The sequence below is a fragment of the Aspergillus lucknowensis genome (assembly GCF_044049455.1).
Source record: "Aspergillus lucknowensis strain CBS 449.75 chromosome Unknown BJX67scaffold_43, whole genome shotgun sequence".
Taxonomy (NCBI): domain Eukaryota; kingdom Fungi; phylum Ascomycota; class Eurotiomycetes; order Eurotiales; family Aspergillaceae; genus Aspergillus; species Aspergillus lucknowensis.
The window spans coordinates 145,356-168,458 of record NW_027263587.1 but is presented as its reverse complement, the minus strand read 5'-3'; the positions used below and the strand labels follow the sequence as shown (position 1 = coordinate 168,458).

General features: G+C 52.5%; 11 protein-coding genes across 11 annotated transcripts; 5 read left to right on the top strand and 6 right to left on the bottom strand.

Annotated features, from left to right (window-relative positions):
• Positions 1 to 1,112: 1,112 nt before the first annotated feature.
• Positions 1,113 to 1,970, bottom strand: BJX67DRAFT_361901 (uncharacterized protein). The gene is made up of 3 exons (XM_071029933.1): positions 1,685 to 1,970; positions 1,500 to 1,623; positions 1,113 to 1,408 (listed from the first exon to the last, which is right to left on the bottom strand). Exons 1-3 carry the CDS (start codon positions 1,810 to 1,812, stop codon positions 1,199 to 1,201), a joined length of 462 nt encoding a protein of 153 aa, XP_070883174.1. The 5' UTR covers positions 1,813 to 1,970; the 3' UTR covers positions 1,113 to 1,198.
• Positions 1,971 to 2,279: 309 nt separating this feature from the next.
• Positions 2,280 to 3,600, top strand: BJX67DRAFT_384028 (uncharacterized protein; the record flags this gene model as incomplete). The annotated part of the gene is made up of 2 exons (XM_071033584.1): positions 2,280 to 2,382; positions 2,444 to 3,600. The coding sequence occupies 2 exons, from the start codon at positions 2,280 to 2,282 to the stop codon at positions 3,598 to 3,600; spliced, it is 1,260 nt and encodes a 419-aa protein (XP_070883173.1).
• A 92-nt stretch (positions 3,601 to 3,692) lies between these two features.
• Positions 3,693 to 5,408, bottom strand: BJX67DRAFT_361899 (putative IMP dehydrogenase). The gene is made up of 2 exons (XM_071029932.1): positions 5,237 to 5,408; positions 3,693 to 5,043 (listed from the first exon to the last, which is right to left on the bottom strand). The coding sequence occupies exons 1-2, from the start codon at positions 5,364 to 5,366 to the stop codon at positions 3,902 to 3,904; spliced, it is 1,272 nt and encodes a 423-aa protein (XP_070883172.1). The 5' UTR covers positions 5,367 to 5,408; the 3' UTR covers positions 3,693 to 3,901.
• BJX67DRAFT_361898 (uncharacterized protein) lies at positions 5,406 to 5,909 on the top strand. Its single transcript, XM_071029931.1, has one exon. The coding sequence runs from the start codon at positions 5,428 to 5,430 to the stop codon at positions 5,839 to 5,841; it is 414 nt and encodes a 137-aa protein (XP_070883171.1). The 5' UTR covers positions 5,406 to 5,427; the 3' UTR covers positions 5,842 to 5,909.
• Positions 5,910 to 5,912: 3 nt separating this feature from the next.
• Positions 5,913 to 7,403, bottom strand: BJX67DRAFT_361896 (DUF952 domain-containing protein). The gene is made up of 2 exons (XM_071029930.1): positions 6,576 to 7,403; positions 5,913 to 6,518 (listed from the first exon to the last, which is right to left on the bottom strand). The coding sequence occupies exons 1-2, from the start codon at positions 6,996 to 6,998 to the stop codon at positions 6,402 to 6,404; spliced, it is 540 nt and encodes a 179-aa protein (XP_070883170.1). The 5' UTR covers positions 6,999 to 7,403; the 3' UTR covers positions 5,913 to 6,401.
• Positions 7,404 to 7,406: 3 nt separating this feature from the next.
• Positions 7,407 to 13,568, top strand: BJX67DRAFT_361894 (putative Ras GTPase activating protein; the record flags this gene model as incomplete). Its single annotated transcript, XM_071029929.1, has 3 exons — positions 7,407 to 11,895; positions 11,953 to 12,231; positions 12,287 to 13,568. Coding segments are annotated over exons 1-3 (5,216 nt in total), but the record flags the coding sequence as incomplete, so codon positions are not given.
• Positions 13,529 to 16,103, top strand: BJX67DRAFT_227161 (uncharacterized protein). The gene is made up of 5 exons (XM_071025849.1): positions 13,529 to 13,827; positions 13,923 to 13,954; positions 14,057 to 14,136; positions 14,222 to 14,303; positions 14,368 to 16,103. The coding sequence occupies exons 1-5, from the start codon at positions 13,746 to 13,748 to the stop codon at positions 15,703 to 15,705; spliced, it is 1,614 nt and encodes a 537-aa protein (XP_070883168.1). The 5' UTR covers positions 13,529 to 13,745; the 3' UTR covers positions 15,706 to 16,103.
• Positions 15,743 to 16,623, bottom strand: BJX67DRAFT_227543 (uncharacterized protein). The gene has a single exon (XM_071025854.1). The coding sequence runs from the start codon at positions 16,436 to 16,438 to the stop codon at positions 15,950 to 15,952; it is 489 nt and encodes a 162-aa protein (XP_070883167.1). The 5' UTR covers positions 16,439 to 16,623; the 3' UTR covers positions 15,743 to 15,949.
• BJX67DRAFT_384023 (uncharacterized protein) lies at positions 16,502 to 17,763 on the top strand (the record flags this gene model as incomplete). Its single annotated transcript, XM_071033583.1, has 4 exons — positions 16,502 to 16,619; positions 16,721 to 16,839; positions 16,920 to 17,018; positions 17,092 to 17,763. The coding sequence occupies 4 exons, from the start codon at positions 16,502 to 16,504 to the stop codon at positions 17,761 to 17,763; spliced, it is 1,008 nt and encodes a 335-aa protein (XP_070883166.1).
• A 451-nt stretch (positions 17,764 to 18,214) lies between these two features.
• BJX67DRAFT_384022 (adaptor protein NBP2) lies at positions 18,215 to 19,492 on the bottom strand (the record flags this gene model as incomplete). Its single annotated transcript, XM_071033582.1, has 1 exon — positions 18,215 to 19,492. The coding sequence occupies one exon, from the start codon at positions 19,490 to 19,492 to the stop codon at positions 18,215 to 18,217; it is 1,278 nt and encodes a 425-aa protein (XP_070883165.1).
• A 1,424-nt stretch (positions 19,493 to 20,916) lies between these two features.
• On the bottom strand, positions 20,917 to 22,539 carry BJX67DRAFT_227666 (uncharacterized protein). Its single transcript, XM_071025855.1, has 2 exons — positions 22,466 to 22,539; positions 20,917 to 22,401 (listed from the first exon to the last, which is right to left on the bottom strand). The coding sequence occupies exon 2, from the start codon at positions 22,279 to 22,281 to the stop codon at positions 21,235 to 21,237; it is 1,047 nt and encodes a 348-aa protein (XP_070883164.1). The 5' UTR covers positions 22,282 to 22,401; positions 22,466 to 22,539; the 3' UTR covers positions 20,917 to 21,234.
• Between the last annotated feature and the right edge of the window lie 564 nt (positions 22,540 to 23,103).

Genomic DNA, 23,103 nt, shown 5'->3' with positions numbered 1-23,103 from the left:
CGGCCAAGGGACGAAACCAAACAGCGACGCCGAATGACAGCAACTAACCGTGTATCGGTTTACAACACTACCTGGGTGCACCCAGGCCTGATGGTCGGGCGGTTGGGTTATGGTTGAGCATTACACCTCTCCTCCTCCTCTCTGCTTATATCCCCTCGCGGGCAAGGCCACAACACATGCATGGACGCACATGGACGCATGGCCTAACCAGCATGTGGTAAGTTACGTCTCTGGCTTCGAGTGATGTTGACTAATACGGCAGATACAGGGGAAGCTTGACTTCCTTGGGACTTGTTCGCCCTCGTGGTCGGGTGGTCGGGACGGGCGAGCGACTTCTCCTCGCCTTTATTAACCCTCTTCGGGGGGGTTTCCATTTCTTCTTCTCTTCTAGCCCTAGCGGACCTGGCCACAACACACGGATGGACGCACATGGACGCATGGCCTAACCAACGTGTGGTAAGTGATATGTCCCTCCCTTTCTAGTGATCATGATTGACTTTTACGGGGTTACAGGAGAAGCTCGACCTCGGTTGACTTCTTTGGGACTTGAACCGCACCGGATGGGTGGTCGGGACGGGCTTGGGCCTTCTCCTCATCCTTACTAGGACCTCTCGGAGGGTTCCGTTCGCGCCCAATGACGACCCCAGGCCCTGGCAGGGTGGCAGGGTTGGGCCTGGGACAATTACATCCACTTTCTCTTCCTCCTCTCTTCTCCCTTTCTTGCGCCCGTTACTCCATCTGCCTTTTCTGTTCGTGAACTTCACAGTCAACCTAACTTTTGTTAAATATAGGATTCCATTTGCAATCGACAATCCCGGCCTTGGTTGGGTGGCAGGGTTGGGCCTGGGAAACAGCGATTTTTATTTTGGGAAAGGTGAGGAGTTCTTTCTCTTCTCTTCTGTTCGAGTGTGGATAGCTGCTAATGTACGGTGTCTTCGAATACACCAATCCAGAAATGTGTGCTATAGTACCAATACCAAGGCTGCTGTATAGGGCTGGGCGGATGTGGGCATGAAGCATTTGTAAATAGTGCATCGTAGTCCGGTTTTCTTCATCACTCTGTCCTAACACCTTGGTAGCTTTCTTAAGTAGCCATACTTTCCCTTCCAATATTCTGGATAATCGCAAACAAATATACATTATTCTAACTTCAGGTCATATAAGGGATGTCACCAACTCTCGCTCCACAGACCATTCTCTACTCAACCTGATTAAACACCTTCCCAGCCTTCACCAACGCCATAATCGGAATCGAGACGCTCCACGCCCACAGCCCCGTCCGCACGTAGCTGATCGCCTCCGACCGGGCCCCCATATACGTCGCCATATACAGCAGACGAGCACCCAGATACTCCAGCGAGAGGGTATTGAGCTCGCTCGTAGGAAGCTTTGCTACATTTCCAGCAAGCTAAAAAGCACGAGCATATGATTGTTAGAAAACCAGACAGAGCGGGTGTGAGGACAAGTCGGGTCGGGTCTGATAAGGTGACGTAACGTACCATAGCGACAGCAAAGAGAGGGAGATTCTCCATTGCGTTGAGGTGGGCGCCTCGAGCTTTTGCGAGCTGCGTCCATACTTGGCTTTTGAGTGTTCCCTTGAGGTTCGCGAGGTTTTCGCGGGGGCTGGTAGCAACGTTAGTTTGGTTTAGTTAGGTTTGCGATTGAGCGAAGGAGTGGATCGTACAGGATATTGGACGCTTCGCCCCGGGCATTGGCCATCATCTTGACGAAGTAGTAGCCGTGAGGGGCCAGGCCGAGGCCGTATGCGGCGATGATCGAGTGGACGGAGTAATTCGTGGGAGTGGTAGACATGGTGAGGGAACCTTGGAAGAAGTAGGGCTTTTTTTTTTGAGCGTTGCAAAATAAAATTGATTGAAAGGCAGACGGTGTGATTGGTTATTGGGATTTGAGATGCGAGTGATACTTAATACTCAGCGTTGAACTTATCGATCTTTTATATGCCATTTTCTATGCTACGAGGGTTATGTTGCTGGAATGAATCATGTCGCCTAACGAGACTCCATGACAGTTGTAAGCGAACCTCGTGTTCGTGGATGTCGAAGGGACCTCGTATTCGACGAGATGGCGCTAAATGGCGAGCATAACGTTATGTTCTCGCCCTCCGCGGCCTCTCCCTCCTGCTCAACCCACGGATTTCCAAGCAATCACAAGAAATTGTTTCTTCTCTCGCCCACGAAGCCTGGTCTGAGGATTTGTTCGCTGTTTTCCTCATAATACATCCTCGAGAGCATAACGTACAGCTTGCTGACCGCTGCATTATGCCGACGAAGCGCGGAAGTGGAGACATTGATCTCCCTGACATTGCGGAGGATCCGGCGGAACGAAAGAGGTTGCTGAATGTCCTGGCGCAACGACGATATCGTAAGTCTTGCTCTGCTTACTCCTTCCTTTATCCTTGTAGAGCGATGCTAATCAGCGACAGGCCAGCGGAAGAAGGTTCGTCTGCAGGCTCTCCAAGCCCAGGTCGAGAAGCAGCGTCGGGCTGCAGAAGCCAAGGAGAGCAGCAACACCGATCCTCAAATCGACTTGGCTGAGTTCCTGCAGCCTTCTTCCCAAAATGAACCGGAAAAGGCGTCTTCACCCAGTTTCCATTTGTCAGAGGCGCAGGGGTTTGGCCAGTTCGACTCCACTGCTCATGGCCTGGACGCGCTCGACGCCCTGGACGCATCCTCCGTCGCCATCCCCGATACAGCCTCATCATCGTCGGCTTTCCTTTCTCTCTTCTCGATGCCAGATGCATCTCAGGCGTTTTCTGTCCCGCAGATCCCAGCGAGTAGTGACCCATTTGCATGTCTTTCTCCACGAGCCCTCCAGATTCCCTCGAATGGAGAGCAACTCACCTTCTGGCCAAACACCAACACCAACGAGCCCAATAATGCATCCAGTCTCTCAGACCAGCTCCAGACATACCAATCATCCACATTCACATTCCCAGACGATCACATTATCGAGATCCCATCCCTGAAGCTCCTCAACGCCGCAATGAAGGTCGCCCTCCGGCTGAACGTCGCACACCTGCTCTGGGACATCTCTGCGAAAAGCCCCTTCTACAAAGAGCGAAACTCAAACCCACTCGCCCTCTCACCCCCTTCTTTAACATATTCCTCGTCTTCCTCCTCGTCCTCCTCCCCCCCATCGTCATCGTCATCATCATCATCAACATCAACTTCCACATCCCCAAACGCCTCAGAACCCGACATCGACATCCCATCCCTCCCCACACACCTCCAACCAACCCCAACCCAACGACTCCTCCCCCACCACCCAGTGCTAGACATCCTCCCCTGGCCCAGCACGCGTGACAAACTAATCCAAACATTCAATCTTCCGCCCGAGCTGCGCCCGGAGTCCGCGCAGCATCCAACCGGGATGCTGCGGCTCGTCTACGACATGGAAGACGAGGGCGGGGAGGGCATGCGGATTCGCGGCGACGATATTTTTGAGCCGGGGGCTTGGGAGATCGGGCAGGTGGTCTTTCAGAGGTGGTGGTGGGCCTTTGATAGTGTGCTTGTGGAGAGATGCGATCAGGCGAGGAGGCGGAGGGGGGAGGGGGGGTTGGTTTTGGGTGCTTTGTCTTGATCTGATCTGATTCGAGGCTTTGGGGGAGATGGCGAGGGGGATGATGTGGGCTGTGGTATATCTAAACGGTTGATGTTTTTTACGAAGGGATGCGTGAAGTCGACTTTAGGTTTATTCAATTCAATACCAAGTCTCTACTCAAGAACAATCGAGATCTGCATTCCAGTCGAACTCCGAAACCACATGCCTGTACTTTTCGTTTTCATGGAAAGAACATATCGTCGTGCATTAATAACATCATGGGAGTTGAGAGGGCGTAACAAGAAACAGGGAAGAGCCATACTACTCAAGCTTTCACCACTTAAGAGTAGAGCTTCTTGTCATAGCTATGCAGGCCGTGGACGTTACCCTCGGCCATGGCGCTAGCGCTTCGCACCTCAAACCGGACGGTTCCCTTGTTCACGCCTTCATGGAGAGACTGCAAGCTATTCACACCGATATCCTGGAGAGAGTGTTGGATACCGGCGACAAGGTAGGGAATGAATTTGGTGACAGAGCCGCGGTCGAGGACGGAACCCGCGACGCCCTGCGCGACAAGAACACGGTCCTTCTCGGAGAAGTACCGGGCCGTACCTGCATTGCTGGCCTTGGTGTCCTTGCTGCCAGCGCCGGCCTTCTTGTCCTCCATGGCAGCGATACTGCCCATGCCACGGTAGGCCTTGACGAGCTGCCCCTCGTTGCTGACAAAGTACTCACCAGGAGACTCGGTGGTACCGGCCAGGAGACCACCCATCATGACGGTCGTGGCTCCCATGGCAAGACCCTTGACAATGTGGCCAACGTTCTGGATACCACCATCGGCAATGCACGGGACACCGAAGCGAGCGGCGAAGTGGGAGACGCGGCGGACGGAGAGGGCCTGAGGACGCCCGACGGCCATGACTTCCTGTGTGATACAGGCGCTGCCGCTACCCATGCCGATTCTCAGGCCATCGACGCCGGCAGCGATCAGGGCCGCCGCTTGGTCCCGTGTCACGACGTTTCCGCCGATGACGTCGATCTCGGGATATGTTTTCTTGACGTACTTGATCATTTCAATTTGGTACAAGCTGTTGCCTTGGCTGCTGTCGAGGATGACAATGTCGAGACCGGCCTCGACGAGGAGTTTCAGTCTGTACTTGTCTTCCTCTCGTGTGCCTATAGCGGCGGCACAGATCAGTTGCTTGGAGGCAGGGAGCTTGGAAGCCAGAGGGTAGTGTAAGTTCTTCATCAGATCACTACGAGAGAGGAGGGAGACGAGATTGCCGTTCTCATCGACGATCGGCAACTTGCCCTTTTTGGAGCTACGAAGGACGTCGTTGGCCTCGGCAAGCGTGGTACCAGCAGGTGCTGTGACGAGGTCGGTAGACATGATGGCGGTGACGGAGTCATCGAGATTAGGGTGAAATTGGATGTCACGGGTGGTGACAATACCAACGAGCCTCGACCGGAGTGTGCCATTTTCTATGAGTACAAACGCGTTAGAAGCTGGTTCACCCATGACAATGAAGACATAGAACATGATTGAATCAAGAATCAGATATAATCTGTTTCTCTACAATGCAACTCTCGCCGCTTCAGTGGAACGAAAGTTATAAAAGAAAAGAGTGGAATCATCATCGAGAAGAAAGGAACAAGACAGAGCATTGGCACTTACCAGTCACCGGGAAACCGCCGAATCCCCACTTAGCCTTGAGGTCCTTCGCTTCCCCGACAGTGGCCTTGGGAGAAAGCACAACGGGATCCAAGATGAAGCCGTTCTCGTAGCGCTTAACCTTCCTTACCATCTCAGCCTGGTCCTCTGGGGAGCAGTTATGGTGGATGACACCGAGACCACCCAGGAGCGCCATGTGGATGGCCATGTTGTGTTCAGTGACAGTGTCCATGGGCGAGGACAGGAGAGGAGCCTTCAACGTGACACGCTTCGTGACTGGAGTGTCCAGAGTGACATCCGAAGCAGGGAAGCCTTGCCATCGAGTTCAGTCACTGACTGTGAGTCATGAGTTCAGTACAGCGGCTTACCGATATATCCGGGCAGAACAAGGAAGTCATTGTAGGTCAAGGCACCGTGCTTGTCGGAATCAAGTAAGGTATCGACATCAAGACCGTCCTTGGTGTAATCCTTTTCCAGAATCTCCAGCGCCTTGGTGTGGTCCTGAAACTCGGCGGTCATGGCTCTTCCAAGCGCGTCACCGTTGGCAATCGGCATTTTGGAAGAGAAAGAGGTCTACGGTCTCTATCAAAACTCGTAGACGGAAATAAACAGGCAAAGAGAGTAATCAACAGATCGACGATAGAAACGTTCTGTTGATGGAGAAGGTCTTCCTTTCCCAAAGAAAAGAAGAAGAAAAGGAAAAGAGAAGAAAATCTCGGACCAGAAAAAAAATTGGCTGTTGGCTCTCCGCTGCACCAGGTCTCCAAAAGCCGCCTTTCCAGAAACGGCGTAGTTGCTCCGACATCGCTCTGTTTCATTGGCTGGTAGACAACTATTCAGGCGGTGAGTGAGAGGGCCTCAGGAGCTGACCAATTGCCCGCACCAAGAGTCATCCAGACCAGGAACGGAGAGGACGGCGGAGGGAAAGGGGAGAGTCTTGTGTGACCTGTTCCTGATGTTGTTTGGCATCAAGAGGCTCGTGAAGCAAGATATCAGGTGCCCCCCACAGGGCATCACAGGGCACCACAGATCTCTCTATCTGCATTCATTCATCCTCGCCATTTCCACCTGGGCACTGGAAATCATTAACTATACTAGGCTATATATCCAATATCATAGACGTATCTCGGGAGTGGAACAATTAGGACGACAGAAAGAGGCAGTTTACTTAATAGAGGAGCCATGGCTTCGCCGCGTTCAACGCTTTCTCCCATCCGTCCTCTTGTGTCCAGACGCTCATGCTCTCCACCTCCTCCCTTCCAAGCTTGAGGCCGTTGTAAAGGTGCTAGACGTGTATCAGTATTGAGAACTGGGGCAATCAACTCGTCTTTGCGATACGTACAGGAAAGAGCCCCTCATCCGGCCGGGGCCCGCACACGCGACCTTCAGGATCTTCGAACCGAATGTCTTGAGCCACGCGGTCATACGGAATCCTCAGCACATATACGAGGGGCTCATCTTGAAAGAAGAACCTGAGCGTGTTGGGAACTTGGAGCGCTGTAGAGAGATGCACAAATCCAGACTGTTGGTCGATGAGGCTGACCGGGAGACGCTCGGGGATAGGTTCCCGAACGGGTGCTGTAGATGGAACAAGCTTATACAGATACGTGGGTTCATATGTATTTTCAGTTGTAGCCATTTTGGGAGCAACAAGGGATATTGATAACCCTCTGATCGATAAGCTCAGTGATGTGAAGAGAGTCATGGAGGAGCCGTAGTTTGAAATCACGAGGTCACAGCCAATGCCAAGTCTGACCTTATTCATCCTGAAGAAAGTCGAAACCTCTGAGGAAACGCGGGTGATCTTTGAAACAACAAAACATTCGCCATTTGTGACATTTTGAGACGAAATTTTATGTTAAGAAATCTATCAACGGTAGCCAAGTTGACTTGACGGAGTATTCTGAGAGCTTTGGGCACTTGGATCCCAGGATCGCATGGGTTGACTACTCGCAAGGCCCGCCGACGAAACCCCCTGAAAGAGCCAATAATGATACAGAGTACTCGATACTTTGACCACCTCAAACATCTTGCTTCGAATTTCAGTGTCCACCCAGGCTGACCACGATCGACCGATCGAGGTCCGTGGAGGTGGCTGGGATCGGCGATGGGAACGTGCCGCTGACGATAACCAGCCACCATGCCCAATCGGGAGATTTGTTTGTGAGGAGGCTGGGAACTCGCCTTCCTCCTCATCCCCCCTCCCGTCCACCATGACTCCTCCTTCTCTCTCTTCTTCCCTTTGCGATCACACCAAACTTCGTCTAAAAGTGACGTAGTTCGACAACTCATTTTCTTTCCCTTCGTCTCTCTTTTGCTCTCTCCTCCTCCTGCGTGCTAGAACTTGGACCTCTCTGCGGGACGGAGACAACCCCGTTTCTATATCAATCGATCACTCCCGCCCAGTTCTTTCCGTTTCCTGAGAGCTATGCAGCTGCTCCCTTGAATGCGCATTCCACGCAAGTTTCAGGATACGTACCCCGGTCGACATCTACGCCGCACGTAGCTCACAGACTGCTTCCCTTTGTGAAGCAGGCATGCGCCCCATTGAAACCAAACATCCCCTCTTTTCGTTTCTTCTCACATTCCCCTTCTCGAGACGACTCCAGTGATGTCAGTGCCGTCAGCTTCCCTTCGTCGCGCCCAGACCGACCTCCCGACACAAACACAATCGAGCCCCCTCCGCAATGGCTCGACGGCATCAACAAACTCATCAATATACTCCCTTTCGTCAAATTCCTTTGGCCCCAGTCGTACCAGTACTGTCTCCTCAAACGCTTCCATCGAGTCAGCTTCCAGCTTTGGGCATAAGCGAGGCAAAAGCGAGGTAAACACGGCGGCCGCTCTCCAAAATATGGCTAGGGAAACAATCCCGGCGTGGTCCAACGCGGGCGCAACCTACGAGAATATCCGTCGCTCATTGCGCCCACTTCCGCAAGCGCCTAACTCTTCTCCTCCAGCAAGCAAACACGCTGCATTTCGCCACTCAAGAAGTCAAACACTCGACAACCCCCAGCACTGGAAGGAGAACCGCCCACAAACACCCGAAGCCCGGTATAGCTATAACCAAGACTCTGAACCTCTCAGAGAGACGGCATCACCCAATGTTACGACCCCCACAAAGACTAATTCCCCTCATCATGGCTCCCCCCAAACGCGGCCCGTTGTCAGAGCACAGCACTCTCAGAGCTTGTCCAGCCCTCACCCACCGCCGTTGACAGCTGCTCTTTCAGCACCTGACTTGGAAACCTTCCAGAAATCCTCGACCGGTCACCTTCGCGCATTATCCAAGTTTGCTAAATCTGGTGCAACGGAGGATTTCTCCATCGACTCTTATACTCCATCCGTTGTAGGTTTGCAAGGACGACGACGCCTGAAAAGATCCGGTTCAGTCGCTGGCAACCACGGCGCAAAAGCTGCCCAGAGATCAACTGCGTCAGCATGGGCAGCTGGAAATTGGATGGATAAGCAGCGGCAGTTCTTACAGGCATATGAGTACCTCTGTCACATTGGCGAAGCCAAGGAGTGGATCGAAGAAGTTATCCAACAACAGATCCCCCCCATCGTGCAACTGGAGGAAGCACTACGTGATGGGGTAACCCTAGCAGAGATCGTACAATCAATGTACCCCAATCGAAACTTGCGGATTTTCCGACATGCAAGGCTGCAGTACCGGCACTCGGACAATATTGCATTGTTCTTTCGTTTCCTTGATGAGGTGGAGCTTCCAGAGCTTTTCAGGTTCGAGCTCATCGACCTGTACGAAAAGAAGAATATCCCAAAAGTCATCCACTGCATCCATGCTCTTTCGTGGCTACTATTCAAAAAAGGACTCGTCGACTTCCGAATGGGCAACCTTGTCGGGCAGCTAGAGTTCGAGCACCATGAACTTGAACAGACCCAGAAAGGCCTAGACAAAGCGGCAGTCAGTATGCCGAGCTTTACCGGCATGGCCGCCAATTTTGGTGCTGAGCCAGAGCCAGAGTCCGAAGAAGATCGGATTCAACGAGAACTACATGAAAATGAGAACTCCATCATTGATTTCCAGGCTCAGCTTAGAGGAGCAATTCTAAGGTTGAAGTTGGGAAATATGATGAATGTCTTGTGGGATTTCGAACCGTTGCTCGTCGAGCTTCAATCCAGGCTCCGGGGGGATTGGACAAGACAGGTTGTCCAATATCGCATGGATATGCGCATGTTTGCTGTCAATCTCCAGGCGATTTGCCGAGGCTTCATTACCCGAAATCGCCAACGGAATGCCAAACAGAACTACCACGCGCTCGAGCATGACATTCTTCAACTGCAGAGCGCTATTCGGGGATCGAAAACGAGGGCACAAGCCCTATATATTCGGAGCCAGTTACGGAAACACGAATCAGGAATTAAGCAGATCCAGGCTGCCCTCAGAGGTGCTCTACAGCGCAACGCCGTCTATGATCTGTATGACGGCACTAGGGAGGCAGAAGACCAAGTCCGGTTGCTTCAGGCTGCTATCCGTGGCGCCCTGACACGTTCGCAAATCTCGAACCAGTACGAAGCGACGAGAGGGGTGGAGGAAGAAGTTCAAATGCTGCAGGCTGCCATTCGTGGTGCATACCTCCGCCACCACCTGACCACGCAGCAAGACGAGATCGCAGAAATGGACAGCAATGCAAACATGGTACAGGCGGCAATCCGAGGGCTGCTAGTCCGCAGGAATGTCGCTCACACGAAGTTCTTGCTTGACGCAGAGAACCGTTCTGTGACCTCCATCCAAGCGCGGGCGCGAGCCTTGGCGATCAGAAAGTCACAATCCGTTCTGAAAGAGTCTCTTGCAAAGGAAGAGCACGGATTAATCATCCTCCAGTCGCTAACACGTGGTCATGCCCTGAGAAAGTTCCTTGAGTCTGTCCGAGAAGCACTTTCGCAGCATGCTCCATCGATCGTTGAGCTTCAAAGTGTAGCTCGAAGTACGGCTGTACGGTCTTTGCTGGAGTCTCAAAGAGAATCGTTGATGAGAGAAACCGACTCGGTCCTAGAGCTTCAGTCAAGGGCTCGCGGCGCCATCCTAAGGAGGAGGTTGGAAGATGATGCGGCGTTGCTGCGGGAGCAGAAGCCTGCCATCATAGATCTGCAGTCACTTGCTCGGGCAGCCGTTTTGCGCATTCACGTCGGCGGAATACTCGAAGACCTGGAGGACTGCGAAGATGATATTAGCCAATTTCAAGCGCATATTAGAGCCATGATCGTGCGTGTCGGTGTCGGGCAGACCCTGGCGGAGCTCGCAGCCGAAGAAGACGTGATCACCGACCTCCAGTCTCATATTCGGGGTCACATGGTCAGAGTGAAGTTCGAGGAAAAGCGCCGCTACTATCAGGAGAACATGGAGAAGGTGATCAAAGCGCAGAGTTTTGTAAGGGGGAGAATTCAGGGTCAAGCATACAAGAGCCTCACAAGCGGCAAGAACCCTCCCGTGGGCACAGTGAAAGGATTTGTGCATCTGCTCAATGATAGCGAGTTTGACTTTGATGAAGAGGTTGAGTCTGAGCGGACGAGGAAACTGGTGGTTCAACAGGTTCGGCAGAACGAGCTGGCTGAACAGTACATCAGCCAGCTAGATATTAAGATTGCCCTGCTTGTGAAGAACAAGATTACGCTGGACGAAGTTGTTAAGCACCAAAAACACTTCGGCGGCCATGTCGGCAACCTTCTGTCCAACACGGAGATCTCGTCGAAGGACCCGTTCGACTTGAAGGCCCTGAATAAAACCTCAAGAAGGAAGTTAGAGCAGTACCAAGTGTTCTTCTTCCTCCTTCAAACGCAGTCTCAATACCTCGCCAAGCTATTCAGGCGCCTGCGCGAGGTGAACACTCCAGAAAAGGAGTATGAGAGAATTCGGCATCTGATGATGGGCCTCTTTGGATACTCCCAAAAGAGGCGTGAGGAGTACTATCTCATAAAGTTGCTGGCTCGTTCCGCACGAGAGGAAGTTGAGAGCTTCACGTCGCTCCAAGAATACCTCCGCTGCAATTCTTTCTGGAACAAGCTCTTCGCCTCATACATCAAATCCCCTCGGGACCGCAAGTTCATGCGGGATGTACTCAGTACCACCGTGAAGGATAATGTCATCGAAAACCCAGAGCTTGACTTGGAAAGTGATCCGATGCAGATTTACCGGTCTGCCATCAACAACGAAGAACTCCGGACCGGCAAGCGGAGTAGACGTCGACTCGATATTCCGAAAGAAGAAGCCATCCGCGATCCGGAAACAAGAGCGACGTTTATTCAACATTTGCAAGACCTTAGAGATATTGCGGACCAATTTTTCGCTGCACTAGAAGAACTCCTTTTCCGCATGCCTTTCGGAATTCGATACATTGCCAAGCAGATGTACGAAAGTCTGCTCGCTCGGTTCGCCAGTGAGGACCCTGGATATATCCTTCAATCTGTCGGATACTGGGTGTGGAAAAATTATTTCCAGCCCGCCATCGTTGAGCCAGAGAAGTACGGGGTAGCCGATCGGGGCTTGACCCAGGAACAAAAGCGCAATTTGTCGGAGATCGCGAAAGTCATCGCTCAGGTGTCATCGGGAAGACTTTTTGGTGCAGAAAATGTGTACCTTCAGCCTCTGAACACCTATGTTGCGGAGTCGATCCAAAGGCTGGGCCAAATTTGGGGTGACAGTGAGTACAATTTCAGCGCCAAACTGCTTTGCCGCCATGCTGACTACCGTGTAACAGTGATCTCCATCCAAGATGCCGAAACATATTTCGATATCGACGAATTCAATGATCTCTACGCCAAAAAAAAGCCTACGTTGTACATCAAGATGTCTGATATCTTCTCAATCCATCAGCTCGTGGCATCAAACATTCACAACATTTGCGCCAGCCCAGATGATATCCTCAAGGAAGTCATTCGTGATCTGGGAAACGTCAAGTCGAACGAGAACGAATTGATGAGTGTTAACTCGTCTGAGATCAACTTGACACTGAATCCTAAACTTGCACAAGTTGAAGGTGAGCGACAACCGATCAAACGAATATTTGGTTTATATACTGACGACTCGCGTAGACCCGGAAGCCGACGTCAAGGCTTTATTCATGGAAACGAAGAGATGTGTGCTTTATATCATACGAGTACAATCCGGGGCCAATCTAATGGAGATTATGGTGACGCCGCCCACGCCAGAAGACGAGGAGAAATGGATGGCGTTCGTGCGTGATGAGCTGAATGCACACAACACGCAGCGAAGCGCGTACTCCGAAGCCAATAGCTTGGTGGACATCGCCTCCATGAGCTACTCAGAACTGAAGCGTACTGCCCTGGAGAACATCTTGCAGCTTGAACGAACGGGAAAGATTACCCGCGACAACCACTACCAGGATCTTTTGAACGCCATTGCTATCGACATACGGACTAAGCACCGCCGAAGGATTCAACGTCAGCGGGAACTAGAAGGGACCCGGATGACACTTACGCGTCTCAATGACCAAGCTGTCTGGTTGGACCAGCAGCTCAAGACCTATAACGATTACATCGAGCAGGCCATGGTAACGTTGCAAAACAAGAAAGGCAAGAAGAGATTCCTCATGCCCTTCACCAAGCAATGGGACCACCAGCGGGAGCTCCAGAAGTCTGGCAAGGTGTTCAAGTTCGGGTCATATAAATACTCGGCCCGGAACCTGGCGGATAAAGGAGTTCTTGTCTACTGGAAGGGTTATACCGAGCGGCAGTGGGACCGTGTCGACCTCACCATCTCGAGTAACGAAGTCGGTGTCTTCACACTTGATGGAAGCAGCGGTCCGATGATGGTTCCCGGAGCCAACGCCCAGGTCCCCTTGGACGACTTACTCCAGGCCCAGTTCAATAACACGCAGTTCCTTGATTTTTTCGACGGACACCTGCGGGTCAACGTCAACCTTTTCCTGCATCTGATTATGAGGAAATTTTATAATGAATAATTGCCTCGGGTGTTTGGGTTGCTATTTAGGGAGGTTGTTTATCCTTTCGGCTATGCATGAACACTACTGCGCGTTCTTTGCATTTTCAATTTCTGATGATATCCCCATTTCCTTCTCCGTTTATGTCATGTTTCCATTCCAACGACAAAAGCGCCAGCCTAGATAGTTCTCTGCCCCAGGCGCCGGCCTGTTTGCGACATTTTCTATGACAGTGAGTTTATTCTCTACGTGCTGGCCATCAGCATTCTTCGAGACGATGGCCTTACCTTCTCTGTGATGATTTGGACGAAACCATAGACGTACACATGTATGTATGGGCTAAATGATATCGTGTTATCGGACAAAGTCAGAACACATTCTTCAGGGGCACCACGTGACTTCCGCCTTGGGGCCTGACAGCCGATTATTGCCAGCTGGACCACCACTTCGTGATCCTCGAGGCGCTGTCTGTCCTCTGTCCTGTCACCTCACTTCCGTTTGATTTGCGCCTGTTCTAGATACAGGACGCTTTTTTTCTCCGTCCAATTTGCAACCCCGGCAGCCTTCGACGATTCTACGACTGGCGCACCATGGATTTCGATTCTCTCAAGAACCAGGTCAGCAACTTGACTTTGTATGATCTTAAGGCGGGAGTGCGCAAGGTCCAGAATGGTAAGCCCCAATTTTAAGATCCTACGTTCATTCACTACAGACTTCTTCGCATTATTTACCCTCAAAATGTGCCTCGACTCTGCTAACTTTCAAAGCTGTCATGAATTATACCGAGATGGAGGCCAAGGTTCGTCGTTCTCCCGCCCATTCCCACCTCCGATTCCAGCAACACGCCGCTCCCACGACCGCTGCATCACCTGTCACAGCATCAGTAACTCACGCCTGCTAGGTCCGAGAAGCTACAAATAATGAGCCTTGGGGTGCCTCAACGACGCTGATGCAGGAGATTGCTACCGGAACCCACAGCTAGTCAGTTGTCTTCCTTCCCCGATGCGACGCCGTCGCAACGGGCCCACGGAATCATTGCTGATGCCCCGCTGTCCATGATTTTCAGTCAGCTACTCAATGAGATCATGCCTATGATTTACAAGAGATTCACGGACAAAACATCGGAAGAGTGGCGACAAATTTACAAGGTAAGGATACTTCAACAGCCGGCCGATCCGTGGTTTTAATGAGGTCCGCGTTGCCGGGATTTAGGGCCTTCAACTTCTAGAGTTTCTTATTAAAAACGGTTCGGAGCGCGTTGTCGATGATGCCAGATCCCACCTGTCCCTCATTCGAATGCTTCGCCAGTTTCACTACATCGATCCCAACGGGAAAGATCAGGGAATCAATGTGCGTAACCGTGCCCAGGAATTGGTTAAGCTTCTAGGCGATGTCGACTTGATACGTGCCGAAAGAAAGAAGGCCAGGACCAACCGTAACAAATTCCGGGGGTTTGAGGGCGGAGCCGGAACAACAGGAGGAATGGGTAGCTCCGGAAGCCGCTATGGTGGTTTTGGCAGTGATAGCCTCTCCTTTGGCGGGTATAGTGGGGGAGTTTACGGTGACGGTGGCGGTTTTGGAGGCAACACTGGCGAATTCGAGGACACCGGGCGACGGTCGAATCGGTTCGAGGAATATGATGAGTATGATGAAGCCGACGCCACCCCGGTTCGCAGGCAAGCGGCCAGTCCCCCGCCGCCCGCTCAGCGGGAAGCGAAGAAGCCAGAGGCCCGGAAGGCACCTGAACCCGATCTGGTCGACTTCCTTGATGATACACCCGCTCCTGCTCCAACAACCTCCATCGCTTCCGGAAAGCTGCCCTCCGGCGGCAGCAATGGCCTCAATATGCTAGATCCCACACCTGCCAATGATGATGATGACTTCGATGATTTTCAGTCAGCTCCTCAGCCGGCACCGTCTACATCCAACTCAATCTCTATCGCACCACCAGCCTCCACCGTCAGCACCACTTCGAGCACGCAATTTGCCGCGCCTAGGCCCGTGTCAGCAACACAAGGATCGAACCTGAACGACATTGTTGGGTTCACCTCAATGACGCCGACTTCGACATCAAGCGGCGTCACATCCCCAGCCCTTTCGTCCCAGAGTTCGAAGCCCGCCGCACAGGCGAAGCCTACTGGGTACCAGGCAGCAACGCCGAACTATTTCACATCGATTTCAGTCGGCTCTCAGCAGACACCTACGGCGCAACCGGGCCACCGACCAGCAATGCCATCTACGTCGTCCTTCTCATCTGCCACGAGCGCCTCCGCTCCTTCTCAAGGCAACAAGCCTGCAGCGTCAAAATCCTCTGGCGATGCATTCGGCTCGCTGTGGTCGACGGCCAGCGCGAGCGCTGGAATTCAGAAATCCTCCTCTGACGCCAAAAAAGGGCCTAACCTCGCAAGTATGGCGAAGGAGAAGGCCAGCGCGGGCATCTGGGGTGCACCAGCCGCATCCAGTTTTGCGTCTCCGGCGCTGTCTCAACCGCAACAGCCACAGCAAGGGGCAAAGACGGGGAGTTCAGGACTGGACGACTTACTCGGTTAGACTCTTCATTTTTTTCTGTTTTCTATAGCTTCTTGGGCAGTGTTTCTTTGTTGTGCAAAATCTCTCATTCTCTGTGAGTATGATGCTGGAAATAAAATTAGCTTGCCTTTCACTTGATTATTGGTGATCAACGGACAATACCATTCTTCAACCTTGACTTCAGCCAACATTCCCAGTGCTTTTTTTGAGGATCGACCGCCACAATCCGAAACGGTCGCACGGCGCCCAGACTCTTGAGGAGAGATCATCCCCTGCATCGCCACAAACGAATTGCATCGCAAGGCCTCTCTGTCGCGCCGGCTTGGGGCTGAAGCACCAATCTCCAGATTATTCTCAACACCACAGACGCAGTGAAGGCCTCGAATCCCACCAAACAGGCCACAACCCCGTCCCTCAAATGCAACAAGCCGTCACAACTCAGCCGCACGTCGTCGAAGGCATTGTCCAAGAGGCGAAGAGCTCGTATTTCCTGGTCGGGCGGCGCAGGGATCTGCACCCGCGCCAACTCTGATGGGACAGCCAGGCACCACCCCCTGCCTGGCTGGATCCTGTGGGATGTCGCAGTTGCAACTCCTCGTGGCCCAAAAGCCAGGCCCATCAATCGAGGCTGAACCTCAATTTCACAGAGCCCAGAGTTTGACTGGCCCGATCTGCGGGGATCCTTATATTGCAAGCACCTGCCCCGTTGTTGCGCCGTTTTCCTTCCATCTCTCCCTCCCTCCCTCGTGCTCATCGATAGCTTCTATGCCCCCAAATATCATAGAAAGTTTTCTAAAAACGGAGTCCGCTCGCTGAAATGCGCATCTTCAACCCTGTCGACTCCTTCGACTCCTTTTTCGCGATTTCGCGACGCCAGTCCGACTCGACCTGCTCGGGTGGGCTGGGCGAGGGCGAGTGTGTAACTGATGATAAATGTAGGTTACTCCTTTTTCCTCCTGTTTTACCCGACCATCTTTATTATGATTTTATGATCGTTAGATGGCGTTGAGTTGCTAACGACCTCCATCTGTTCAAGGCCCCGGAGTCCTCTACCAGAACCAGTGTCAACATGATGCTTCACTTGAGGTAACTCCCACGTCCTTCTGCCTCTTCGCATTCCTAGAACGAGACATTTTATTCCCAACACAACCGCTCGTACCAAAACGAAAAGAGAAACCAAAAAAAAAAAAATGGAGAGGAATAACCATTGACAAATGCAACGCGATGCGATATAGTGCTGCCTTAACCACGACTGCTCCACCGATGTCGGCGATGGATGGTGCAGGAACAGAGATAACCAGACCTGTGAGGGGGAGTGGGTTCCCGGGACTGGCGTACGTCTCCCCCTCCCTCCCCTCCCCTCCGGCTTTAGAGACGAGATCCTAACATTGAAAATCCTACGGAAAGTTCCCCTGGCCTTGCATAGGCCCGAACTACATCGTCTGCTGCGTGAGGTGGGAGGATATGATCAACGGGACTTCAAGTTCGACTCCGACTGAGACCCCGACGTCGTCGACGAGCCCGAGCACCAGTACCACCCCTACTACGACAACGGGAGATAATACACCGTCGCCGACGGGGACAGGAGACTCGGATTCGTCCTCGGGTTCGTCTGGGTTGACGTCTGCCCAGAAGGGCGGGATTGCGGGTGGGATTGTGGGCGCCGTTGCGGTGACGAGTATTATCTTTTTGCTGGCTTGGTATTTGAGGAGGAGGAAGAGACGGCAGGCCCAGGCCCAGGCGCACGCTGGGGACCTGGATGGCGGTCTGACTGGGGATGATAGTGGGGTGGGGACTGGGGTTGGAGCTGGAGCTGGTGAGGCGGTTAAGGAGGATGGGGAAATTGGTGAAGGGGATAAAGGGGCAGCGATGCTAGCGTCGCGGGAGAAGCAGGAGTTGGATGCTTCCGGGCGAGCGTTGCATGAGATCGATTCAGGAACGCCCGTGACGACGATAGCGACGCCAACGAGTGATGGGAAGGGACAGATGGAGGAGGTGAGGACAAGAAGGTTGGCTGAGTTGCCGGGGTCCTTGGCAGTCGCGGAGATGCCGACTCCTGAGGCCGAACCGAAACCCTGATGATTTCCTTCTTACCTTGTCTGGTCTGTACTATGTTCACATACCCTTAATGATATCCGAAAACGACCTCGATTTAATGCCAATATTGATATTTGATGTGATATATGATATATTGACGACCACCCGACGCTGATGCTGAACAGTACTCCAATGGATATAATGAATATGTACAATCTCTCTCACATCGCTCTCGTAACAAGCGTTGCGTATCCGCAGGCTGGCTCTGCGAATTCAGGGTAATATGATATGATATGCTCCCCAAGGCACAATCCCAAAGACAAGACCAATTCATGACTCTCAACCACAGCCATGACCATTCTATCACTGTGTATGCAGAGTATTGGGGAAGTTCCAGTCAGGGAACTTTCGGAATCATTAATAGAGGCCATGCCAGCGAGGACAGTAGAGTCTCTCGATTTTCGCATGCTTCACCTCATGTTTCCCACACAGGTTATTGTTTCTTGTCAGATACATGCTCCACCTCCGGAGGGTCTGTCGTGGTTTCCTTTCCGGGACTCTCAGGAGTCTTCACGGTACTGACAGGCAACGCTCCATTCGTCGTTGAGTGGGTGGTAGGAGTCATCTCCTGCTGGGAGCCCGCGGACTCCGGGCTTATACAATCATCTTCCTCGGAGTCAGCCCCAGGTTCCCCGTTAAGCGATGTCAAACCGCCTTCAATGTCACGGACGAGGCGGACGAATTCCTCCGGGACTAACCCGCTCTCTCCAGTACGAGGATCCTCCGCTACGAGCCATCCTTGGCCATGCCGGTAGGAGACGAAAATAACTTGGCCTTCTGCTAAGGGAAGCTCATTCTCATGCTCTCGTGTGAAATCAAAAAGTGCAACCGCCTTCCCGTGCATCTCCTCATCGGGACATCCAACGGAGAATTGAAACTCGCGCGAGTAGCGATGAGTTCCAGCATAGTCTTCTTCAGACTCGAACCCTGCATCTCTCCCGTACCCCTGAATATCATGATATGCGCCAATGTACGTGTATCGGCTCTCGTTCGCTGGATAAGTGACAAGATCACCTCCTGGTCCATTCTCCGCCGCATCCTCGTCGTTCACGTAATAAGTTTCGCTGCCATCCGCGTTCATGCTGACCAACATTCCCCGTTCATTATCCGGGAGGTGGCTCATATTGGGCTTGTAGGTATTACCGCCAGAAAATCTATCCTCTCCGCCGTTCAAGTCGGTTCCAGTGGACTTGTTCTTGCGATGGCGAGGGGCAGAAAACACAGGACTGTGTAGATCTTCATCTTCGCTATATGGTGGCCCATCGCCAAAGGACATTGCAGGAAGCTGTTGGTGTCCATGGCCATGGTCAGTTCCCCAAGGGCCCGTGGACCAGTGGCCACGCGAGCTGTCCCAAGAACCGGGTGGGTCGGACAATCGCCGCTGATCGCTTACAGGGCTGGAAAGCCCCGATGCAGAGAGCGGCAGCGGGCCGTAATGGAAAGGATGGATAGGTGGATACGCAAAATCCCGGACGAGAGCGTAGGGTAAACTGGAATGGAAGATCGGGAAGACATGTGACCCAGGTCGCGAGCGATTCTGTGACGCTACGGAAAGGTTTGAAAATGTGGATAGGCGGTCCTTTGTGTACGATGAAGACCTTTGGCGACCCGACAATCTGACTGGTGTGTCGGTAACAAGGGGATGCAGAACCGTGAGGTTAGGAGAAGGAACAGTCTGCTGAGATGGAGGCGGGGAAGTCGTTGTCGTCATGGTGGCAGTCATCGGCAAGAGGCGAACGAGCGCAGCAGAATTTGATGATTGCACGTCAAGAGATGTGGGAGGGAAATATCAATTCAGGTGATGGCGGTTGGGGGGTTCACCCTAGATTGGCATCGCGACTCCCAGCCCACAACTCTGCGAATATTTCGTATTTTTTATCCCAGACTGAGACACCAAAATTCCGCAGTCTGTATGTATAGAATGATAACCCTCCCAGCCAAGGGTTATGTGAATTGTGGGACAGCAACGAGGATTCGGGGAGGTGCGATTCGGCGGGGAGGGGCTCCGGGCTCCTTGCGTGAAAGCACGATCCAACCCTGAGTATTTATCGGAGGCGAGATGAATTTCAGGAGTTCGAAATTAAGGAGGCAGCGATAAAGTACGAAGTGAAGCGAGAGGCCGATGAGAGAGGACGAAACCCCCGACGGCCCAGCGTTGGAGCGATGAACAAATGCCCAAGTGGCACAGCTCCAGACGGCGGGTATGGTGAGAACAGCAGGAACGAACCCCTCCGGGCGGGAAGCTAAGGAACTTCAAGAATCCTTCCAGCTGCACAAAAACCCAGTAACAGAGCGTGTTTTGGCCGCTGCAACGAGATGTTTCGGATTGGATTTCCTCCCGCGCTCGAGTGTCCAAGTTGTCAAGGGTAGATCTGAGTTCTAAATATAGCGTCAGTACGCGCCAAACGTGCCAGGAACGCCGGCTTCCAGCTCGAACGATGCGGGACAGAGGTGAGAACGAAATTGAGAGAGAAAGGCGAGAGGGGGCAAAAGATTGACAAGTGGAAAGCGAGGGGATGGGCGTCTAATTGCACACACAAGAGCTGCATTCTGCGTCCAATTGAGAGCACCACCCGACCCGAGTCCTCGGAGGAGTGGCGGAAGAAACTCTCTTTGCCGACGGCGACGAAGACAGATACTCACCGGAGAAAAAGCGATGTGTGGTGCTTCAGAGTTCTGGAACTTCTTCCAAGCTCCGTTCTCGATGCTGGACAGGACGAAACGCAGCGCTCAAGCGGGTGACGAGGCGCAGTCGGGGATTGCTGTGGAGTTCGCCGTCACTCGAAGCCGTTCGCTTGTCCCAATCGCAGAGCGCTGATATCAATTCCTGCCCTGCACCGGCGTTCCAATGCAGGGAGTTGGATGAGAAAAAAAACAGAGAGAAACAGAAAAAGACAACCCACAATGAACTTAAGAAAAGGGACAATGAAATTATCAAGTTTGGAGAAGAGAGCAAAGAGGGTTCGATCACCGATCTCACTTCATCGGCGCCTCGATGGTTCATTTGATTGTGCTCGTCGCTTTGCTTGAAGGAACTGCACGTGATATGCTGCACACGGACTAGCGTGTTTCAGATTCTTGGTGCCTTGACGCCTTGTTTCCCTTTCTCTTCATTGTCGGTCCTTGCAGACTCACTCGGAGGCAGAGGGATGGGACCTTACCTTTACTACGAAATTTACTCGAGACGATTTGACCTGGTCGAAAAATGAAAATAGGTTATAACGAGCGTATCTCTATGTACAAGTATCGGATCTTCCAGGAGATCACCTCAAGACGAAGGCCGCGACAGGAGACACTAAAACCCTCGACTCATTTTCAGCCAGGCCTGCCTGGTTGTATGGCGGCACACGAACGACGAGTGTCGGCAATGTCTCAACTATCGTACAAACACCCTTCACGCATGGGAGTCATTTCACACCCAGACACTGCACCCAGAACGTTAAATCCACAATTCTAAGGACTATCTCTCTCCCAGACGATCTTCACTGAGGTCACAAACGAAGTCACCGTCACTGTAGCCACCGGAGGGACTGCCGTCGGCTCCGGAGGTGCTGTCGTCACAGGGTTTGAAGGAGATTCAGCCATCGGTACTGGAGAAGAGCTGTCGGCAGAGACCCCCGATTTAGAGTTGAGTATCTCTTCGAATTGGTCCGGCATCGAAGCACTGTTGAGGGACTGGCCCTCAATGTATTTTGCAGCCACCCGCGTCAGGTCATCGGATCCCGCAACAACATCAACATCCATACATGTTGTATATATTTCTTGCTTGCCGTTTGGTAAGCCAGGGTCAGCTCGAGGCGCGGTAGGCCAATCCCAAACCCAGTACAGCGTGTACGGTTTCCCAGATGGTGCATTGGCCGGTATTGCGACGTCCGATTGGCACCATACATCAGCTCCCATATATTGGTCCGCCTCATGTGGGAAGAGAGCCTGTCGGTGCTGAGATATCTGACCACTGTTGATCTGGTAGCAACGCCCATCGTCGTAGTTCCGCTTCGCTAGGAGGACACCACGCCGATCACCCCCAGTTCCGTCCTCATTCCACACCTTATGAACATCCAGAAATTTCTCGTCGTCCTTGGGGTCTGTGGTTCCGTAGACGTATACCGTCCCTCGATTGTGAGGCTTTCCGATCTGAGTATCTGGGAGCGTCACATGGCCGTTTTCTTGATAGCGGAGAGCGATGGCGGCGCCTGCGCTCGCCTGTAATCGTGGGCTGCCGTCGGACTGGACTTGTTTCCGTTGGGTCTTCTTGCACATATTATCCGTCAAAGTGGCTTTAGTTTCGCCTGTAGGTGGCAGGAGGTAACTCATCTCGGTGTCGCTGAACGTGGGCTCTGAGCGAGAGACGTATCCCCGAGGATAGCCTGGAGAGCCGACGAACGTCCCGTTCGGTGCGATAACCATAAGCTGTTCCACCCAGGAGTGGGCGCAAGCAGGGGTAAAGAAGAGGGCTAGGAGGATCAACATCGAGCCCATGCTGCGCGAGCCGTCCATCATTGCAGAAAGGTATCTTTTGTTATGTTTATGGCTCTTGTATTGGCGTGCAGGAGTACTAGTAATAGGGAAAGAACCCGAACACCGGCTAGCGAGTGAAATCAGTGAAATCAAAGTCACGTCCTATCTTCAATATCAGTACGGGGAACAGGAATATTCTAGGCAAGGCTATTTGGGAATTGCGAACCCTTTATACCTCCATCGTTCCAGGTGATGGCCACTATCTTCACTTCCAGTATCTTGTATTTCTTGGTTCTGCCCTCAGATTATGGCAAGAGCAACAAAGATTTATCATCAAATAGGGGAGAATAGGGCTTGACCAGTGTGTTACCCAAGAGAGCACTCTGACACTGACAATGGCGTCTGAAACAATGGACGTTGACAACCGATCTTCCGCTTTGTCTACTTCTCCTCAGCCAAAGTCACAAAAATAAAGGACCATGATCAGCCTGACGGGTGAAGAAACCAGCCGTTATAAAGCTTAGCCGTGCAGGATGGCTTGAAGTGAATGGCATTGAACCGCCATATGGCGCCTGATGAGACAGTGCATGAAGAAAGGAAGATCTCGAAAGAAAACACGGAAGCCAATCAACAGCACGCTTGCCCCCCGGAAATCATGCGAGTCAAATTGCTAGGGAGCATAGATTGTGATCGACGTCTGGCATAGATTTGGGCGTCACAGTCAGGTCGGGGGAGTGGGCAGGAGTCGATAGGCTACAAACGCACGGTTTCGGAAGCTCTGCTGCACCAAGCCGTCTCTTTTCGTCAGATCCCTACCTAGGGACCCGCAAGACAGCTCTGAAAATAGTAGCGGCGCCTACGAGG